Source organism: Photinus pyralis, unplaced genomic scaffold (genome assembly GCF_008802855.1).
Source record: "Photinus pyralis isolate 1611_PpyrPB1 unplaced genomic scaffold, Ppyr1.3 Ppyr1.4_LG2, whole genome shotgun sequence".
In the NCBI taxonomy this organism is placed as follows: domain Eukaryota; kingdom Metazoa; phylum Arthropoda; class Insecta; order Coleoptera; family Lampyridae; genus Photinus; species Photinus pyralis.
The window spans coordinates 7040300-7063911 of NW_022170403.1; the positions used below are offsets into that span (position 1 = coordinate 7040300).

The 23612-nt window shown below is 35.6% G+C and overlaps 1 protein-coding gene across 2 annotated transcripts in view; it reads left to right on the forward strand.

The window, feature by feature from the left end:
• The window catches only part of LOC116163415 (LHFPL tetraspan subfamily member 6 protein-like), a gene marked incomplete at its 5' end in the record, with an annotated part of 35371 nt that extends 13298 nt beyond the window's left edge, over window positions 1-22073 (forward strand). The window contains 3 exon segments of one of the 2 annotated variants that reach the window (XM_031477325.1): window positions 691-857; window positions 15344-15442; window positions 21728-22073. In XM_031477325.1, coding sequence (XP_031333185.1) covers window positions 691-857; window positions 15344-15442; window positions 21728-21846 — 385 coding nt within the window. 2 annotated transcript variants of the gene reach the window in all.
• Between the last annotated feature and the right edge of the window lie 1539 nt (window positions 22074-23612).

The following is a 23612-nucleotide window of genomic DNA, read 5'->3' on the forward strand; positions in this document are numbered from 1 at the left end:
TGGTGCGTAGGGGAGTATTTTGATATAGGACACTTGGGGTCGGAAATCTAAAATAAGGGTGCCAGAGCCAAATTTACCTTCTGGAATTTCGCGCCTGTAGGTAGGCAACCCAACCGGCCGGCGGTGCACACGGAGCGATCTCAGGCGGCGATGTGTGGCTGACACTTGATCAGAATTTTGTTTAAACCCACGAAATCCCGTCTGCAACGACGCGTATCAAGTGAATAAACACTATGGCAATAGTATAATAATAGTTGGCTAGATGTAGGAAGTGCATTGAGAACAACGGTGGCCACGTTGAACACTTGTAAACGTTATTGCTTTTGACTGTCGTTTTCCCTCCTTCCCTCCCATGTCGCTTCCTCGCGCTAACTCGCTCTGCATCGCTCCGCGCGAAACGTCGGTCGGTTGGGTTGCCTACATACAGGCGTGAAATTCCAGAAGATAAATTTGGTTCTGGCGCCCTTATTTTAGATTTCCGACCCCAAGTGTCCTATATCAAAATACTCCCCTAGGCACCCCCTATACGCTCCCAAACGGTGGCAGGTACTATAGGAATCACCCTGTATATAAAGAATAAACTATATACTTTTCAGAAAACACGCTTTTTGAAACTGACTTTTGTGCAAAGAAGTACGGCAATATACAACATGCAAGCATTTGGCATTACTTATGTGATGTTCTTTTCAGATTTTGGGATATTCCAAGTCCTTGGTGGCAAGCGAGTACAGTTTTAGTGGGCACCGGCAGTGCCCTGTCTCTATTAATTGCGGTTACGGCCACGGCTGCGTGCTGCATAAAGTATGTTGTTTACTCCACAACGGCGCGAATTGCAGGAATTTTGCAATTTACTTCAGGTAAGTTTCATACTTAATACAATCATCCAAACCATTTAAAGTGCAATTTTCTAGTAAAACAACTTTATGTTGTCGTTAGAAATACTGACGTTCTGAAATTTTAACAGTTAACTACCGATTTTCCGTTTAAGCAATAATTCACTTTAAAGTGTAGTGAGGTTAACGCTCATGGGATACTCTCAGGGAATTAGAAAGCGTATAAATCGTTGATCTGTCTAAAACCCCAGTGTTTCTGTGAGAAAATTAGTTTTATAATTATAAACATGTAGATACTGACACTTGTGGGCAAAAAGTAAAAGCATAAAACTTTGATAAGCACCCAATTAGTTGGAAAAATAAAAAAGTATACAACTGCAACACACATATTTTCTTAACGGTGTACCATTTAAACCGCTGAAACTGCTTCGAAGTGAAGTTTTCATTTTCATTATAGGTCTAATTAGAAATTTTATTCAACCAAGAACTTAATTTTAGATGCCAATTCCTTCTTAATAACCAAGATTATAAGTTACTTTTACTAGAACAGGGTGGCTTAAACTGCTTTGCATTGGCAAAAGTTTACACTGACATCAATAGGTTATTCAATTTTTTTTATAAAACTCAAAATTGACAAGATTTTGTCTTTTATTATGATTTACCTAACAATCAGAAGTGGGATGTATTATATAATGGAAGAAATATTTAATATGTGCAATAAGTTTAATACTTTACAGTAGGTATATGATGATTTTCAACATAAACGCTTCACCTGCTCTTCATACTTTCTCATTTCTAACCTTACCACTCCATTTTGCTTTTAACAACCTCCTCCAAGTTCACATCTCGAATGCTTCCCGTCTTTCTAATTCTATTTTATTTAATGTGCATACCTGACACCTATACAACAAAACACTCCAAACTAACTATTTCACCAGTCTTTTTATCAATTCTAAATCTTACTGTTAAGCAACATTCTCCTTCTCATATACGCTGTCGTGGCCATTCCAATTCTTACCATGATTCATATTTAAAGATTTTTTAGGTAATTTCGTCAGATGGATCAGTATGGAAAAATCTTTTTGCAGGGCGATTTTTGTTATGTTACCTCAATGTAATTTATGTTTTTTTTAATTTGGAACGCAACATTTACCAGGGAGATTGGAGCGCGCGCGCTCGATGGTTCGAACTCGCATATAATCGAAGAGCGGCAGCCTTATACAGTTGCTCTACGCACCGTCCTACTAAATATACAGTGAATTTTTTTAAAATGCGAACATAGGATGTTCGATTTAAAAAAAACACACATCAATCTATTGAGTAGTTCAAATGAGTAGTAGATACAATTGACATCTGTCACATTTTTAAAAATACCGCCGTCCAACTTAATTACGAAATTGGTTAGGTTATTGCTTAGAATGTCAAGGAGGACACTTCGAACATTTTATTGTAATTGTTTTCGGTATTTATTTTCTTATTTTCTTCATTTATGTATTGAATAGATCAAATTAGTAGAATACCAGGTGCACATGATCTACAAATAATTGAAGGTTGATTCACAGTGAGTTGTGGTGTCAGTGCGTGGCCTGTGAGGTCAAGTTATCATAAGTTTAAGAAAAATGTATCCTAAAGTTGCTATGGCCTCACATGGCTTCTTTGAAAAAATCTTACCGAGTGCTCTTCATCATAAAGACTATAGAGTTGCTGTTCGTAGTCACACAATTTGCGCGATTTGGGAATGTGAACCGCGCACACCTCATAGATTGATGTGTTTTTTTTTTAAATCGAACATAGGCAAATTGCATTGCATGCAAACTCCTATGTTCGCATTTAAAAATTCACTGTATAACGGGCGATCAAAAATGTGTCGATTCGCCTTTGGAAGTTCAAGTTAAGTACGATTTCCAGTGTAAACAAAAATTCCAAAGGTGACTCGACAGCAACTCATTTTGATCGCATAGTATAATAACGTAATAGCATTCTGAACGCAGGACGTTTTTAGTCTTTTCCGCTGATGAATTGAATCAGCGTCGAGATCGTGGCTATCATTACTCTCACTCAACGTTCAAGGTATCCTCTTTCACTGGAGAATTAGGCATGTTTATAAATTAATACAACAAAATTAAACAAAAATTAAACAAAATTAAAACAACGAATTGTGCAATTTATTACATTTAATGCATTTTTTCGATCCAAAATGTGAATCCCTTAAACAATTGATTCATTGAGAGATAATTTGGGTTTCTCTATTGCTGCTATCTTGTCTTTAATTGACAGTTTCAAAAAATATTGGCAATTTAAATAGCATATGATTTTCCACAATGTTTGCAAATCAATTTACTGAATATGATACAACGCTACCACCAGAGTGACTGGCGTTGGAAAGAAGTAAAACAGTGGATTAAAACGCACAGACCATACTTATCATGAGTGCTCTACTGTATGTTTATTTGATGACCTTAGACATTACATTAAAGGAGGATATACAAGGATTTCGCATTTAGTACCACACGTATTACCCTTTCTACACCCTGTTATCTTATACGCTTCGCCCTTATTATAACAAGTAAAAATTGTGCTCAACCCTTGTGCAGGTAAAGCGCTTTTTTTTAAACACCCCTACGAAATTTCTTCCATAAATAAGAAAGTTGGCACTGGGCATGCGCAAAACCAAATTTGGAAAATGGCGCTACATTTGTTTTTATTCCAATTGGCTATGTATCAAATTTCATTTAAATCCCTCCCTAAATAAGAAAGTTGGTACTGAGCATGCGCACAACGAAACTTTGAAACTGGCGTTAAATTCGGTTTCATTCCAAGTGGCTATGTATCAAATTTTATTTAAATGCCCAATGGTTATATTTCTTCCAAACGTCCCAATCGCCCTTTGCAGGTACTTTCCTTTGACAATGCACTCTTAAGATATATAAGGAATTATAACCGATCACGACAAGGGATCGAGGAGGAAGACTATGGTTAGTATAAATTAATTCCTTTCGTTGAGACCTTTCATTAGAGTACCAAGAGTAACTAGTTCACACACCCCACCCCCCACCCCCTCAGGCCCCGTCGCTCACTGATCTCGAAATAGAATCGCACGGGAAAGTTATAGTTTGTACAAACCAATTTATTTCGATGATACCACTAAAGGCATGTGTATGCAAAATACCATGAAGAATAAAACTAGTTCCACTCCCCCTCCCCCCCCCCCCCCCCATTCCCATTCCTACCCGCACTTTGATAAGAGGACAGAAAGAAGGGCAGGAGTTTGTAGAAACCTGTTCCTTTCGTTGACACAATGAGAGATAAAATTAATTTTTAACCCCCTCTCCCCCCCCTCTGGCCCCGTCGCTCACTGTTCTCAAAAAGAGTCGCACGGGAAAGTTATAGTTTGTACAAACCAATTTATTTCGGTGAGACCTTTCATAAATTCTTTTACATTGGCATTGTCATGAATGTAGAATATGCAGAAAAAAGACAAACTAACGATTAGCGCTTGTCCGGTCGTTAGTACTTTCAACGAGGGTAGGAAGTCATCACTACACAAGGGGGAGTCGATTTCTCGGAAACGGCCGGTCATGCTCATGGAAGTTATAAAGCACTAAGAGGCACTAACGATGTAATCATGTACTGTGGTTAGTTCTTTTAATGACCGTGCTAACTTCACGGCCCTGGGGCTCGTATGCTAATCTGGTATACACGTGGTCAAGATTGACAAAAGCGCATTTTTCTCGCACAGAATAATAGTAATAACTGGGGAAGGAAGTGACTAATCAACAAAAATCTTTTACCGTTCTCATCTCGGGGCTGTGCTACGCCGTATAAGAAAGAAATCACAACGAAAAAGCTTAAACTGGAGGATTAGTAGTGATACAGACGGACAGACCGACAAACAGACAAAGTACGGACAATAACATTCACTTTCATTTTGGAAAATGAGCTAAAAATAAATACTCGTGCGATTCCATTATCAAGTTTCGGTGAATAATAACAAGTTAAAAAGTAATCGTAAACGATTTACATAAAGCGCATTTCCACTTGCATTCATTTCCCATTTGTAAGATGCAACTTCTGTTAAAATCGTAAAAATTCGGCCACAAATATGAAAGATAGCGTTGCACATGGGCAATCCATTTTTGACGTGCTACTTCAATTTCAGTTTATGAGAAGAATTTCATATCAATGCTTTTCTAAATAAGAAAGTTGGAAATGCGCATGCGCAAACCTAAATTTTGAAACTAATGTTAGATTTTCCTTTGTTCCAAGCGCCTAAGTATCAAATTTCACTCAAATGCTTCCATAGATAAAAAAGTTGGCACTGCGCATGCGCAAAATAAAATTTTGAAACTGGCGTTTGACTTCCCTTTATCCCAAGTGCCTATGTATCAAATTTCGTTTAAATTCTTCCATAAATAAAAAAGTTGGCACTGCGCATGCGCAAAACCAAATTTTGAAACTGGCGTTTGATTTTCTTTTATCCCAAGTGCCTATGTATCAAATTTCGTTTAAATTCTTCCATAAATAAAAAAGTTGGCACTGCGCATGCGCAAAACCAAATTTTGAAATTGCGTTTGATTTTCCTTTATCCCAAGTGCCTATGTATCAAATTTCGTTTAAATTCTTCCATAAATAAAAAAGTTGGCACTGCGCATGCGCAAAACCAAATTTTGAAATTGGCGTTTGATTTTCCTTTATTCCAAGTGCCTATGTATCAAATTTCATTCAAATACTTTTATAAGTAAAAAAGTTTTCAATTCGGTTTATAAATGGTCGAGATGCGAAAAGGGCACTGTGAATTTTGAATCGATTCGATTCAACTTTTGGCATTGCGTATTATATGGCTAAAGCTATGCCCATATTGAATTTCATGCAATTCAGTTCATAACTAACGGAGATGTAAAAGCGATCGAACATTTCTAAACAAAGTTATCGTTCACACGGACAGATAGATGGACAGACAGACAAAGGAACAGACGGACAGACCAACCGGCAGGCGACAGATAGCAATGCAAAATTATAAACGATCTCTAGGATCGTTAATAAACGGCAAAAGTGTAAAATTATGGAACATGTAAAAAAACGGTTTTTTGTTTTTTTTTACAATAACTTTTTTTGTAAGCGGTACAGAAAAAATTCCTTCCTTGGTACAAGACTCGACACCATAACGAACCAAATAGCGAAAAAAGTAGAACAATATCTCTTAAGATAAAGAACTAGTAGCGTCGCAAAACGAGCGGGCGGACGGACAAAGTGGCCACAATAGCGCATTTTTTTTAATTTTTGTGGAAATGCGCTAAAAACTGTTTTACACTTCGTGGACCCTGCCGTGGACTAAATGAAAATGTTTTCCCTTGCATTTAAGGGACTAAAGTGTCAAGTGATCTATCCATCACACAATAAGTATCTTTTAAATGATTTACCATCTTTATAAGTCGCAAAGATGAAGGTGACATTTAAAAGAAAACCACATTAGGTCCGTTTCATTCAAAAATTCCTTTGATACGTACAGGCGTAGGCATGTCTCAACATAAAGGAAAACGAATGAAATAATTCAACAGAACAGAACTTGTACGGATGCATTCAGTTTGGAATCTTCAAGCTGGTGTACTTCTAAAACTTTACACGGAAATTGCTCTTGAATGTTTTAGTAGGACAGAGCAAAATACTTCTGCAGGCATTTAATATTCTATTGTTGGTCAAATAAAACAGCACTCTGTAGAAATATATAAAGAATATTCTGGCTATATACTGAACTACCAACCAACTGCTTCGGATATTTCAAAGGACGGAACAATTTAAATTCTAAATAATTCATTCATAGTAAACCATTTGTCAAATAATTTCCACATGATTTGTAGGTACATATTTTCGCAACGATTAGTGGTGCCGTAAAAAGTGTAAGCTATATTGGGTATTCTAAATCAGTTCCTCCAAAATATAATTTCAGTTCGTTAGAAAGAGGGCGTGTTCTACAAGAAGCTTAACTACTATACAATCTCTTCTGATGTGCCCATAAGCCATTCTGACATGAACGAAAATTCGGCCTTTAAATGCATAAATCTGACTTTAAACTCAGAATTCTGATTTTTAACTTTTATTTTTAAACATGTAACCTCAAAGTCAAAATTCTGAGTTTAAAGTTATAATTCTGAGTTTAAACTCAACATTCTGAGATCAAAAGTTAGAATTCTGAATTTAAAGTCAGAATTTTGCGTTTAAAGTCAGAATTTATGTTAATTTCGCCCCTAGGACAAAAAATAAAATTCCGCCACGCAGGAGTTATGCGTGTTTACAACCTCTTTCCGACGACACCAATTTGAAAAGAATCGGACCAAAACTGTAGTAGAAGGTAGGAAAAAACTGGAAAACCTTCACGTTAGTAAACTACGCTCGAGGATGACACCCAGATGTCGCCAACCCCACATCATGTAGCTCTGTCCCTAGGTTGACAAATTACACGGCCTTGTAGATACACGTACACCCGTTGCCTTTCAACAAGAGTTCTTCTACGCGCCCACATTTGCTGCCAGCCAGCCAGCCAAAGTGAGAATAAAAGCTACTTTTTACAAATAAATTTGCAAAAATGCGCTAAAAAATGCGCTTTGGGAGGCGTCCTCTTGGAACTGCAAAAACTCTTTATCTGGAATATTTCTAATGGTGTTTTTGCACCTTTGTACAAGACAATACCTATAAAATGGTTTTTTAGCTTTTTCCATGGTCTGAATAGCTATTGCAACTGAAAATCTGTATAAAGAAGTCAACACTAAAAGTAAACAAATACTGGTCGTGGCTTGTGACGTCATCTAAGGCCCGCTGAAAATGTGGCGGCGTTCAAACACATCGAATAAAGTCATAACGTTTTAACATTGAATATTTGGATATTCAATGGTTTTAAATATTATTTTACAATATTTTTTATGAAAATCTCCATTTTACAAGTTGAATTGAATTGTTCTAACAGTGTTTACACTTTTTACTATGTTAGAACGATGTAAGCGATTAAAAAATTGAAAAAGAGACATGCATATTCCCTATTGGCTTTTCTGTTTATTTGAAGACGCAGTTTTCGTCGTATTTAGAATAATCTGTGAAGATGCAATTAAGTAGAAAGTCTTGGGGAAAAGCTGCGTCGGAATATAACACGACAGTTTGTTACGAATAGATTAAGAGATTGTTATTTGAAAAATGGTAATGGTAAACTTCTTTGTTTATTTGTGTGCCACCTGCGTGTGGAGTATATGTAATGGGCTTTTGTCTCTCTTTATTTCAAGTTTTTCTTGAATATTTATTACGTTTTGAGTTCTGAAATAAGTTCTTTTGTCTGTTACTAATTCTTTCAGCACTTCTTTGCCACTAGAAATAAATGTCAAATTGTCAGGTCTGGGTGATGACACAATCATTGGTCCGATAAATAATAATCAATGTGTGTGTGTTCAGTGCTCGGTTCAGTGCATCAACGCAAAACGTACTCTTTGGCAAAACTATCCATCGTACGTCAATTACACGGTTCGATTAGATGGATTAGAATAAAAGCCCAAAACTCGTGAAATACTTCTATTCAAACTAATACAGACCTTTTATAGTTATTAAGGTATCAAGGGCCTTATGAACTAAATAACGCCCCAGGTCAACAGTGTAGACAGTGTATACGTTGACCGTGGGCGTTGTGTTCATAACGCCCGTGGTGCCTTCAACGTTTCATGTCATACTTGATGATTTTCCAAAAAATAGCGGTGACAGATGATTAAAAGAGAAGATAATGAGAATCATCGAAATTAATTTATCCATGGTCGTAACTATGGAGATAGATATTATATTTGGGAAACATTCTAACAACCTTAGCTAAAAACTTTCTGAAAAATAGCAGACCAAGCGTCTGATTTACCGGCAAACGTTCTTGCGTGAGCCGCAAAATAGTGCCACAAAAATCGAAATCCTCTTATGCAAAAGAGTACGCTACTTTTGAAAAATGGATGGTGAGTAATTCTGTGGAGACAATAAACGAAACCGTTATGTTGGGTTACTTCCAAGAGTTGGTATGTTTAAGTAATTTTATTAACAAACGGAAAGGTGATTTACAGTCAGAGTCATTTTCTTCTAATTCGCTTTGGACGGCATTTTTAATGTTACGTAAAGAGTTAATTAAGAAGATTAAGAGTTTCGAGAAACTTGTGCAGCTGCAGAAAAGCTATCGTACAGAAGCATCTGCAGTATCTGATGTACAAAGAAGAAAGAAAATGTATGGGTCTGGGCCAAGCTGCTGCGGTGTTTTCTGGGCAGTTCCAGAATTGTTCTTTTTACTTCAAAGTATAGCAGTAGGATAATGCGACAGCAACACAGTTCTTTTTATTTAGTTGTTGAAAATAAAAAGTTCGTAGAGATTCACTATTGCATATTTATAGGATTTACAGAAATAACGCCCTTGGGCGTTATAGACATAACGCCCGTTGCTACGCATTATTGGGGTTGTCATGGTGGAGTGCATTATTTTTCATTTAATATATCTTGATTTAGGATTATTACGACTTATGGAAAATCCGTGCGCCGCTCCACTATTTATTTTTTTTACTCCGGATCCGTTCAACATAGAGCCACGAAATTTCAATGAGAGCTTCTCAATAGTACACACAATCAAATTATGGTGTTCGTTAATTTTTAATAACACTAAAAATAATTAATTTTTAGGTTTAAAGTATTGAAGATAAAACGATGTTAGTAAATCCGCGTTTTTCTATCTTTACATCATCATATTTCTTTTTCTAGGAACTATATCATTATAATCCTTTCGGTGTCTTAAACTAGAATAATCAGCGCCTCCAATTATGCGTATATAATGCCTTATTTGGTATTAGTATAGTTTTAACAGGCCCTACAAAATCGCGCATTTATTATCCGCGCAGAGAACAATTCACCATGCGAGAAACTTTTTTGTTATTGCTATAATTGTAACACATATATCGAATGAATTGTGGCTAAAGGACACAAAAATGTTCTTCAGAAGGAAATTTTAAGAAATGGTCTCTTGTTTAATTCTTTTCAGCAGCTGAAGTAAATAGCGCAGCGCGATTTTAAGAATAAGTGAACGCGCAAAGGAATTATGTTTCAAATAATTGTTAGTAATCGATTTTCAAATTGTGTGTGTGAGATTTAATTTTACATTAAACTTATAAAATTAAAAATATTAAGCTTATTGCGCTTAAAGTCGCATTCAAGAGGAGTTTTTGCATCAAAGATTTTGTTTCGTCGTGTAATTTAGCAGAAGATGAGGCGATGTTAAATATAAGTATTGAAATATTCTAAGATTTAGAAAACGACAAAATAGTTACTTCTGAAAACGATGTCAAGGTACTCATATTTATTGGAGGATATATCATACAAAAACTGTTTGGAAGATATAGCACCTGTTCTAGGTGTAAAAGTAAATTTGCTACTGAAAGACCACTGGAAATTGATGATTCCAGTAAAACATCGGAATTAGAATACATAAGATGTTTAGATAGAGATGGTTTGAGATATCCCACTGATAGTTTCCTGAATTTTTTAATAATAGCCTACAATATTTTTAAACAACTTATTTCTGAAAGATACGAAAAAGATTTTTTGTCATGCGGTAACCAAAAATTATTATTAATAAAAATATGTTTGAAGAATTTAGAAGTGGATGATGAAATTTGAGACCAATGTCAGAATAGTTTTAAATACTACATTTCAAAAAGTTTGCAAACATTCGCCAACATCCTACTAAATAATTATTCAAAATGTAAGAATAACAATTTAAGGGACAAGACTAGGACAACAAAAAATTGAAAAACTGATGTCAGTCAAATAGGCAGTTTTATATTAAATTAAGGGTTGATTGTTGGATTTTAAAATATGACTGTCTATATTCTTAAAATATATTATTAATTTTATATTTGTAGTGTTTATTGAAATCTAATCTAGCGGCCTGGGCCAGTCCGGCACTGCATATTCCTTACAAGCTGTACTTTTTACTAAAACTGCTGTAATTGTTGGATAGAAAAAGTTATTTTTTAAAACTTCCTTATTCAAAAGGTTATTTTTATTTATTCATAGAATGAAGATGAAAGCCTACGATACTTACCAGGCCTCATAGGCGGACAAGACAAATTTCCCATTTCACTTTCACAATAGTAGGTACCTATAACTAAAATACTTTATGTACTGCAAAATTCATATTAACGAAGATATAAGATATACTCCATACTTTTGACTGATAATATCTTTAATTTTATAAGTTTAATGTAAATTTGAATCTCACAAACACAATTTGAAAATCGATGACTAACAATTATTTGAAACATAATTCCTTTGCGCGTTCACTTATTCTTAAAATCGCGCTGCGCTATTTACTTCAGCTGCTGAAAAAAGGAAACAAGAGACCATTTCTTAAAAATTCCTTCTGAAGAACATTTTTGTGTCCTTTGGCCACAATTCATTCGATATATGTGTTACAATTATAGCAATAACAAAAAAGTTTCTCGCATGGTGAATTTTTCTCTGCGCGGATAATAAATGCGCGATTTAGTAGGGCCTGTTAAAACTATACTAATACCAGATAAGACATTATATACGCATAATTAGAGGCGCATATTATTCTAGTTTAAGACACCGAAAGGATTATAATGATATATTCCTAGAAAAAGAAATATAATGATGTAAAGATAGAAACACACGGATTTACTAACATCGTTTTATCTTCAATACTTTAAACCTAAAAATTAATTATTTTTAGTGTTATTAAAAATTAACGAACACCATAATTTGATTGTGTGTACTATTGAGAAGCTCTCATTGAAATTTCGTGGCTCTATGTTGAACGGATCCGGAGTAAAAAAATAAATAGTGGAGCCGCGCACGGATTTTCCATAAGTCGTAATGTATTTCATGACTCCTAACGTCACGTGACTTTTTCGAGCGCTCCGGGCTGTAAGTATCGTAGGCCTCGGTATGATGTGTGTGATGTGAATTGTGATGTACTATGTACTGCAGTGATTTCATTGCTAGCGTACAGAATATCAAAAAAACCGTAAGTAAGTAAAGTTTATGGAGGATCCGTGCAATATTCTTCGGAAAACGAGATTTATAAGACTGTGTGTGCGTGCAATATCAAATTATGCTCACTCACTACGCGTATTGCCTACCTTTCGGCATATGCCAATCGGTGGGGTTTCTTTTTGAAATTACTCGTATAGTGCTAATTGTAGTTGTAAGCTACACGTGTACATACATTTATTTAAAGTAAATACAACATCTTAACATTGATATCCAATTGGTGATAATACTCATTTAGTGAACATTCATTACGTTTGTAAAAGTTCACAATCCGAACCATGGTCAGATGAAATTGACAAATCCGAATCATCCACTGTCATTATTAACACTTATTGTAAAGTTCAGCAACATCAACCAATATAACTTCTCTTTTAAATTAATAACTTTCCACATATTCACACACTTTCTTCCAATTGTCAGCTGTATTTTCTTCAAATTTCTTCATTTGCAAGTTTTCTAAGTAACATCTTCTATTTTAAATGTAACGTTTCTTACTGCTATGCGATTTAAATAAATAAAAAGGCGGTTTATTTATGTTCTACAGTCTCAAATCTGATAATTTTCTGTGTGATTTGTGCTAACAATTTGATTGACAGTTATAATAAATAATGCGAATCTTGTCTTCCATGCTCACAGTACCTCTATAAAGGATAGCGCTATACGTAATTAATGTGCCGAAAGTGATGGTAATAGATGGTACGTCCTTTTGAACTATGTTGGCGTATGGTTGTATCCACTGTATCAATGTACTGTGCGATCAAAAATGAGTTGCTGTCGACTCGCCTTTGAAATTTTTGTTTACATGGAAAATCGTATTTAACTTGAACTTCCAAAGGCGACTCGACAGCAACTCATTTTTGATCACCCGTTATTTATACGTATATCTATGGTAAAAAGAACCCACGATTTCAGTCCGGTATATGGCACATGATAAATCGGATCGCTGTCGCATAATGTGCAAAAGTCCTTATACTGCGTTTTTAGATCGAAAAAAACCTGTGCCTAGCACAGGTACCGCCCACAACCTGCTCATGCGCGATTTTGTCCTTTTATGTCTCAGAAATGTGTACCAAATTTGCTTCCAATCGGTTCAGCTGTTTAGCCGGAGATGAGAGTAGGTATGTACAGCCAGACAGACAGACTGACAGACCATCGAGATTTTGTCTGATGAGCTTCCTGGTGTTTCAAAACATTTCCGTCAAAAAAGTGGAGTGTCATTTTTCCCCAATGCAATACCTCTCCATTGGTAACGTGCGGGTGGTAAAAATCGGTCGCGTGAATAAAAAGATAAGCATTTTCGAAAATTTGCTCTGAACTTCCTGTTCAGATTTCGAGGAGCCTACATCGATATTGGTGTTCAGCAAGTCCTAATTAAGACACTAAAACACTAAAATTGAACCAGTCTCTAGCTGTAGGTGTCCATCATTGAAATTGCAGTAATCGGTTGAAAATTTCCTGCGTTGAATGGATTCGGGGTTTGAACTTTGCGCTTAAATGAGGATGTGTGGAATCAAATTGATACGAGCAATATCTCTCTGTGGAAGTCGTCCGGTGTTCGCGTTGCGGGTCCTTTTAAAATGAAACGGAATACAAGCCAATTTTTTTACCATTCAAATTTGACGGCGTTTATTTTAAGTTTGAGTTTGAATTTTTGTATTAAGTAGTTAATTCTTCATCTTCTGGTAGGAGCAGTAGGCTCTAAATTCACACTATGTTTTAGGGTATAAAGGTAACTCCATGTTTCATTTATTAAGGATCCTCAGATCCTTTATAGTTTTGTATTGTCGCCCGTCCGTCCGTGTGCGCTCTAACTCTTTTCAAAAGTGGCCGATTGTGTTGAAATTTGGTGTACGGGTACTTTGGAAATTAAGGACGGGCACTATTGATTTTCAGGAAGCTGGTTCAACAGGAACAAAAGTTATAGGACTTCGAGTGAATCGGGAACAAGAAAAACTGCTGGCTCAGTATAATAGAAATCAAAATATTTCATTCCCTAGGTCATGTATCGAATTCGGACTTTCGCTACATTATTCCCTATGACTCTTAAGATGTGTAACAATAAACAATTCAATATAACTCTTCTCTGTGGTCCAGTTCAAAAGTTTTAGAGCAAAATGTACCCAAAATTATTCTTTACACATAATTTGGAGTTGTAAAAGCTTGCAAACGCATTATCTTGATGCTGAAAGAGTACATCACGATCACGTGCACATTTGATAACCGCATGTGTGTGATTCAAAGATATGTTGAATTATTTTTCTGAGGCAACATGGATTTTGATCAAAATAGGTCAAAATCGTTATATATGCACCAAGATCGTTGGGAAAAAGACCAAGCGCATTATCTCATTGACCAAATCCTGAATTTGATCTATTTTTGGCGACCATGTGGATTTTGATCAAAGCATACCAAAATCGTTATTTATCCACCAAGAGCGTTGGGAAAAAGATCAAGAGCATTAGTTCAATGACCAAAAGATGCATTTGATCTATTTTTGGCGACCACGTGGATTTTGATCAATTCATGTCAAAATCGGTATTTATGCACCAAGATCGTTGGGAAAAAGACCAAAAGCATTATCTCAATGACCAAAACCTGAATTTGATCTATTTTTCGCGACCATGTGGATTTTGATCAAACATACTACAATCGTTATTTATGCACCAAGAGCGTTGGGAAAAAGACCAAGACCATTATTTCAATTACCAAAACATGAATTTGATCTATTTTTGGCGACCACATGGTTTTTGATCAAAACATGTCAAAATCGGTATTTATGCACCAAGATCGTTGGGAAAAATACCAAATGATCAAAACCTGAATTTGATCTATTTTTGGCGACCACATGAATTTTGATCAAAACGTGTCAAAATCGTTACTTATGCACCAAGATCGTTGGGAAAGAGACCAAGAACATTATCTCAATGACCAAAACATGAATTTGATCTATTTTTGGCGACTACATGGATTTTGATCAAAACATGTCAAAATCGTTATTTATGCAACAAGATCCTTGGGAAAAAGATGAAGAGCATTATCACAATGTCCAAGACATGAATTTGGTGCATTTCTGTTAGCTATAAAATGTATTTAGTAAGATTAAAATAAATTGTCGTTAAAAGTGATTGTAATACTGAGGATCCTTCGATATTTCGGTGTGTCGGTTTATTTTGAATTTATTTATCAGGCGACAAGGTAATTTTGCCAGAGGATTGAAAGCGCACTTTGGTTTTGGTTTTGGAGGTAAAAGCATGGTGTATAATAACACCATGTGCAGAAGTCACGCAACTCCCGCACTCTGGACTCCGTAAGTGGCATGTTACTACGTACTCCTATTACTGTCGATCCCAGTTTCCTGGAAAAAACTTCTTTCTTGCGGCTGCCGCACAGTTTAATCTTATATACTTCAAAAGTTTAATTTAATTTTATTGTTTCAGTATTATTGGTAATTACGGGTGCCGCAATTTATCCATTGGGTTGGGATAATAGGGAGGTTCAAGAAGCTTGTGGAAACTCAAGTCACGCTTATAAATTAGGTACGTATTATCAGATAGAACTAAACTAAACCACTATTTTGCGAACGGTAGTAGATATATTTGAATGTCAAATACTTTCCGTTACCCACAAGATTTTATTTTAAAAATTTAAGCGAGGTTGAAGAACATGTTAATCAAACAATAGCGGGAGATTTTAAAAAATCAGCGTCATAACTCATAGTTGGCAATGGAAGTTTAAATTGTGAACATACCCTGTATAGTAAAGAATACCAGAAAATTCCGATTACTTCCCAAGATACGCCAGAAAAAGCGAAATTTTCCGATTTCGTTTTAATTTTTTTCTGATGATATTTGAACAGATACAACAAAATAAAAAACGCCTTTTCATTGCCACTTTTTGAGCTCTACCAGACACCGTTGAGGCATTTTCAATACGCAACGTTTCGCGAAATCATCATCAACTTGAGAGGTTCCACCCTGTATATACATTATATACAACTTACGGCGATGCACACATTTTTAGAGTTGGCAACCACGCAACTTTTAGATGGGGATAAATCTTGGATAAAGTCACTCTATCTCTACAAAGTAGCGCAATTGGCAAGGACAGTGTGTTAGACAGAGAAAAAACTACTTGGAATTAGTGACTTTATAGAGACAGTGGCGACAATGGAGTCTCCAATTTTTGATTGGTCGTTGAGTTCGGCGACCATTTTGCATCAAATTTCACAGCTTACTTACTGTTTAAGTTGTGTTTCCGCTAATAGGTATGCTCCTGGACTGCTAATTGTAACTAAAATATGGTCAAGGACATCGCCTGGGTATGTGAGTTTCAGGGTAAACGAGTCTGTCCTAAGTTGTCCGCTTAGACACGATTTGAGACTGTCAAACTAGCTGTCAACCTATAAATAATAATAATACACAGACACAGACACTAATCGTTACTTGATTTTAATCCGTGCGATTAGTTAACCAGGCTAGACCTGAGTTCTCACAAGAAACACCGACCATAATAATAATATATTTACCCTGCTATTGTGCTAAGCACTTACATTGGTCAAACTAGGAAATTAAATGACAAACTTTTACATAATAAAAACAAACAAACAAGTAAATCAATAAATAACGTGTTAATAGACACTGCCCAATTTTGATGCTGATGTAAATTCTTCGAAGCTGTAAAACGCATTTTTGAGTAAAAATATGTTTACAGTCTTTAAATGCTGTAGTTGGCAATTCTCTTGTAGCTAATGGAATACAGTTATATAGAGTTTGAGCTTGCCAAAGGGCACCGTTTTGGGAGACTGCTAGTCGGTAACAATTTGTACGAACGTTGAGTTTTCTACGTGTGTCATGTTGATGTCCATCGCAATTTAATGGAAACTTGGAGATGTTGCGTTTAACCATTGAATAAAAACACTATACCATTGAATAAAAATAGTGTTTTTATTCAATGGTTTAACATAGTGCACTGCTTCTAAAATGTATAATCATGGCAACGTTAAAATTTTTAAGTTTATAAAAGCGTTACGACAGTCATCCCTAAAACCTAACCCAGAAACAAAGAGTACCTAACCATAATCTTTGCCCAGAAATGACTCGTATAGCCTTCCGCTGGAGTCTAAACACTTTAGGCCATGAGCAACAGTGACCCCACACTAGAATAGCGTATCTTAATAAGCTTTCCACTAAGGCAAAGTATGCAGGTGTTACTACTAGACTAGAGACATTATCAACAAGCCTCCGCAAGAGAAAAATGTTTTTGCTTATTTTCTTATTTAACAGTTCACAATGAATTGAAAAATTTAAACGACTATCTATTTCACAGCCCAAAAATGTTGCACTTGGAACAACAGGGAATTTTTCACCACACGTATTTTTAAGAGAGAAATGCATGAGTGCTGTTTTAGCGTTTAGCACCAAATGTTAATTAAGTTTAAGCTTTGGTTGGCAATGTTGAACGCTGTCTTGACATTTCTATCTGTAGTAAGGAGTGTTGCATCATCTGCATACAGGATACATGTAACGTTATTGGGCAGGCACAGCGGTAGATCGTTGATATAAACCAAGAAGAGTAGTGGACCTAGAGTTGATCCCTGCGGTACTCCACTTGTTATTGAGGCTTGCTTAGAAAGTTGATCGTTAAACAGCACACATTGTGACCTGGATTGTAAATAGGAGGAGATCAGAGAGCAGCTAGATGGCGAAAAGTTGTACCTACAAGTGACGAAGTTAGCGTATTAGTAAATTGTGTTCCACGCAATCAAATGCCTTCGATAGGTCGATAAAAGTGGCTACAGAAGGAAAGCCATTTTCGAATCCTTCAAGGGTTCTCTTGGTAAATTCCATTATCGCATTAGAAGTACCGCGTTTATAATTAATAAACGTCACTTAATTAATCGCCTAGATATTCCAAAAAAGCAAACCTATTCTTACTTGTGGACGGATAGAAGATAATCAATAGTATTTAAAGCTTCCCGTACGGCCGTACTACTCAGTTAATATAAAAGCCACTCTTTACGCGATCCTAGTGGTGTTTACACGACTTTAGTTTACCCTGAGATTCACATAATTACCCACGACTACGGTGCCCTCTATCCGTGACCATCCATTTTGTATTGAAAGCGCGGGCTAATAGCAGTCCATGTACTATGGTCTAAGTGCTGAACCCTCACTGTAAACGATCAAAAACCACCATTTGGCAATGAGTTATCACTTCCGAAGCGGAAGCCTCAACCACTGAGTGAGTTCGAAATCAACCATGCTGTGATCAATTGAAAATTGATGTTCTCAAGGAAGCGGGATGGACGAATAGTACAGGAGAATTGACAACGTACAAATCAAGGTTGATTACTCGTGGATTCGCAAATTTTTCTACATGGGAGTCTTGAGGAGGACATTTTTATGGAACAGCCAGACAGTGTTGTGAAAGGATAATTTGTGTGCAAACTGAAAAAGTTCCTGTATGGACTTAAACACGCGCCTCTAACTTGTTTGAGGCACAATAAAAATGATTGTTGTGTTGTTTTATATATCGCTAATTGTACTAATGAAACGCTTATTAAATATTCATTCACAGTAGGTGTAACGCCACCGTCGCTAAGTAAATTGGCTACTCCTTAATATTGTATTGTGTATTGCCTACTTTCCAATTTGAGTTTTTGATGCAAAATGGCGGATGAACTCCTATTGTCGCCACTGTCTCCATAAAGTCACTACTTGGAATACGAATACATATATAATATATGTATATACGGACATAAGGACATTATGTATATAAGGAAAAAATGTGGAAGGTAATAAAATCATAACATACTGTCCACAGCTGGGTAGGTATAAATTGATATACGAGTAAAATACGTAGCTGTAATTATATGTACTTTCACCCTTAATTTCATCAGAAACTGTAATTTAAATGCGTTTGCGACCACCAGCATGTTTATTTATATAAGTTTTCATTTAATTACCAAGTTATAGGGTGGACAAGAGGCTGCCCTCACGCAAATTATAATTGTATACTGGGGTTGTCAGCGGAAATTTCATTAGCGTAAATATATCTATTCCAATTAGAATATATCAGAAGCTATACCAACAGAAGTACATTACATGGAAATAAATGTGTTGTGTTCTTGGCACTTACAATGAGTTTAGCGTGCCTTTGGAAGTTGTAATTAGGTTTACTTACTGATATTTATTTAATATCACAAACTGTCTTAAACAGTTGCCTGCAAGAAATTGTTTATTAATGCTGTGTATAGCTTTTTGGGGTAGGTAAACCGAGAAATTTATGAGAAGGATTTATTGCGACAGAAGGATTTATTTTGAAGCTATCCTAGCAAAATTTTATGTGGAAATACATAAACGATAAATAAATCATCTTTTGCGCGGAATAGGCCAGTAAAATCAAGACTTTTACAATTGCAAACGTGGACTTCGTGAGGTCGTTAGTCACCTGTGTCGCATTAGAAAAATAGAGATTTGTAACAAACCAATTTACCGGCAATAACTCTTGATTTTTATTTCTAAAAATTATGAAAATGCTATTGGTACAAGAGCGAAATAATATGTGTAAGCCAGAAACTTATTTGTACTTACCTAATCGCAGAATGATATGATACTTAAGGTGAAACCGAATTAATATAAATGAGACAGTCGGATGGTTGTATGTGTTCGGATGAACACGCACGTTTTAAATTTAGATGGTGTTATTTGGAGATTGAATCAGACATATAGAGCGTGGAATACAACGAGTAAACAACGTTTTGCATGATTTGGGGTATAAAAAGTCAAACTTAGGGTTTTGACATTGTGCGTAAACGAAATTAAATATATACAGGTTGGCCAAAAATTACTGTCGGTGCTGAAACCAAACAAAACGTCCGAATGACCTAGTTTACACAACAATATGTCGGAGTTGTTTCATTTACCGAGAAATAAACTGCACATACCATTATACCAAGGAACAGTCACCTTGCCCTAGGGGAATTTTTCACTACGAGGAATCGACGTGACTTCCAAATAATATGGATGAAAACGGTATTATTTCTTTTGTATTTTGTTTGTTACAAAAAAAACCGTACCTAAACTATTGCGGTGACGTGTAAACATTTCCAAATAGCAAATTCTTTTATTTCATGTGTATTTTAATAGGTAGACCTTAACTGGGGGAGGTTTTCTATTATTTTTGTATTGGTTAGATTATTGTTGTCATATTAGAGGTTTGGTTATCGAACTTAACGACTATCATCACTGAGGCACTTATTGAATGCCTGCGCAAAACCAAATTTTGAAGCTGTTGTTAGATTTGCTTTGATTCCAATTGCCTGTGTAGTTGTTAGTGTTACTTATATTTGTAGTGTTTCATTTAAATATCTTCATAAATGAAAAAGTTAGCATTGTGCATGCGTTAAACAAAATTTTTGACACTGTGCATGCGTGAAACCAAAAATATCGGTACGCACGGAATCCTTTCATCAAGCTCTACCAAATGAGTTCCATATCGCACAAATCGGTTCAGTCGTGCAGAAGTAGTACGTGTGACGGACGGACGGACGGACACAGAGATGACTAAGTGCAGCCAATAGCGTTTGTTCACTTTGAGGAAAATATACTAAAAATTAAGGTAGATCTCATTGGTAGGACGTTAGGCAGCATATCGAATAATACTTTTATTATACCATGAATAATACTATACACTAGCTTATAGTCCTTTTAAACCATTTTGTTTACATTTTTAGCGTATTTTCTTCAAAGTGAAAAATCTCTATTGGTTGCACTTTGTATTTGAAACAGTTTGGTCAAAGGATTTCAAGGTGCATACCGATTTTGTTTGGTTTTGCGCATGCGCAGTGTCAGAAATTTGGTTTAACGCATGTGCAATGGTAACTTTCTGATTTATGAAGATATTTAAATGAAACGTTACATGTAAACACTACGAATATAAATATAATTAAATGAAATATATGTATTATGTAGGCACTTTGAATAAACGTAAAACTAATACCGGCTTCAAAATTACTTTTTGCGCATGCTGTATGTTTTATTTATGAAGGTATGGTGTTTGATTAGATTATAATCCTTACAACTAATTTGAAATCTTCCTGATTTATCCTTCATTTCCACCTTTCCTAATCATCTTTGCCTCCTATAGAAATAGTAGCGAAGTATTTGAAAAACTTGTAGTAAATGTGCGGTAATTCCGGATTTTAGTCAATTAATAATAATAATAATACTAATAATAATAACTCAGGAACAAAGAAACACCATAAATACAATTAAAAAACACAAAACTCCTTCTTCACAGAAACACACCACGTTATCACAACCCACTCGTATTCAACCCAAACGCAAAGCCAAAGAAACACTTACAGAATAAACTCCATTTAATAAAATTACAGGACTTATTATAATGATTTTTTTTGTTTTGTTTTGTTTTCCTCTTTCCTGATAGCGTTGGCTATTGTGCCCATCAATAGGTATGTTGGTAAGTACGAATTACATACTATCCCCAGATGTCTAATGTAGGTACTACATAACTTCACCAGACACAGACACTAATCGTTACTTGATTTTAATCCGTGCGATTAGTTAACCAGGCTAGACCTGAGTTCTCACAAGAAACACCGACCATAATAATAATATTCCTTGATTGTTTTATTGCCTTTGGTATAGCATTAAATACTTTGATGCAATTATTGTAATAACCTCTCTCATAACGCGTTGTACGCGTAATTTCTTCACAGACTTCCTTACATTAAAAAAATGAAGTTGTTTTTAACAATGTCATTCTTATAGTAGTTTTCTAATATTGTCTTATTGTTTCAGGATCATGTCAACATTCGTGGTCTGTTTACGTACTGGCCAGCGCTGTTCTCATTCTACTTCTATGTGTGTGTTTAAGTTTTTGTGCTTCTCGTGTGAACGGTCATTCTTTCAGAATGTGAGTGTGCATCGGTGGCTGGCTTTTATTTTAATAAAATCAATTAATAAACCTATAAATAAAACAAAGTGATAATGTAAATAGACGAAACTTATTTTCTGTGGACCAATGACGATACTTTATCATACTGTCTGTCTGTATAATACTAAGCTTATATAGAAAAAACCGATGTTCTATTGTAAACATTTTATAGAAAAACTCTGCATTTATTACATTTAAACTAGTATCAAAGAATTTTTTTAGATGGGTAAAATTGGTTGACTGGTGGAAAAAGAAACTATAGCGAAGATAGTCATCCCTAAAAAACAAAGTGATGATCTTAGAGGTCCCCAATAATCAGGCACTGCAATTTCACTTACCCCATACTTCTTATACCGTGCCCCATACTAACAGCTGGCTAACTTTGGGGAAAAAAAATTTGAAGCGAGGCCATGCAACATCCATGTCAATTTATTACTTTCATTAGAATACCATGAAGGGTAGAACGTGTGTTGAAAAGTGTTGCTTGGCACCACTAAAGGCATGCATATCCGAGAACAATTGGTTTTATTCCTAAAAAAATATCCTAAAAAATCGATAGTTTTTCTTTAAATGATAAGACCTAGGATAAGACAATATATGTAGGACTTGCAACGTTTTGGAAGCGTTAATTGTCAGTGGGCTCTAAAATGGCGGACGAGTTTACGGACGAGTCAACTGTGGTATATAATAGTAGCTATAATTCACATGATTGCAGCTGTCTTACACAGGGTGTTACTGTTACAATGTTACATGACCGCATGCAAAAATAATTGGGTGATAGAGGGGATCAAGCACTTTTTCCAAATAAACCGAGGGTCCAACGTGTTTCGTTTGGGAGCCACCCCCAAAGAAGTGGTGAAATTTGGTTTTCTTCTCTCATTTTTTTCTCAGCAACCATAAGAGTTACAAAGATGGGTAGCACGTCTTTGAATAGGTTTTCGGATATGCCCTATCCGATTTTGAAATTTTTTTTCAAAATTTCTACTCTGATTTCGACGAAGTTTGGTATCTAGGGGTTTTTGAACATGAAAATGACGAATCTGAAATTAGTTTTTGAAAATTCGAAAATAAAGTTCCACTGCAATTCTTGGCCGGACAACGAAAATGGAAAGAATACCACGACATTTGTTGTGTAAATACTTGATAAATTAAGGAACAAAATGGGGGTTTACAGTAGGTATAGTTGAATTCCGCAGTTCTAATTTAATAAGCGTGTACCTGAAACCATAAAACATTTTTTTGGACAGTAAAAGTTTATTTAAAAATAGAGGCTGATTAGCAAAAAAATAATGAACATGTGCGGTTTTAAAGGTTTATTCAAAACGATATGATTGTGGCGGGCTCTGTGACGTAATAAGCCCGACCAATCAGTTCCTATTAGAACCATTCAGATGACATAACGACTTGGCAATATTGCAGGAGAATGGCATTTATAACTTGCGTCATCTGTCACAGGCACTTGTCACTTTCGTGCTAGATGCAGTTAAACATCCCTCTCAAAACTTCAAATGTGAAAAACGTCAGACCCTCGCGTAAGGTTGCCAGCTCACTTCTACGTGATTGGTTGTAGGTTTGTGATGTTTTTAGTCTGAAGCGTTTCAAATTCGAACTAAAAACACAGCTTTTCCATAATTTAGTTTGGGTTAATTTTACTCGCAAATAAAAATTGAGAACACACGGGTCTTTTTATTTTTAATGTACTTTGTGGATCAGAAATAAAAAATTAAGGCGGGATGACCCCATTGTGGA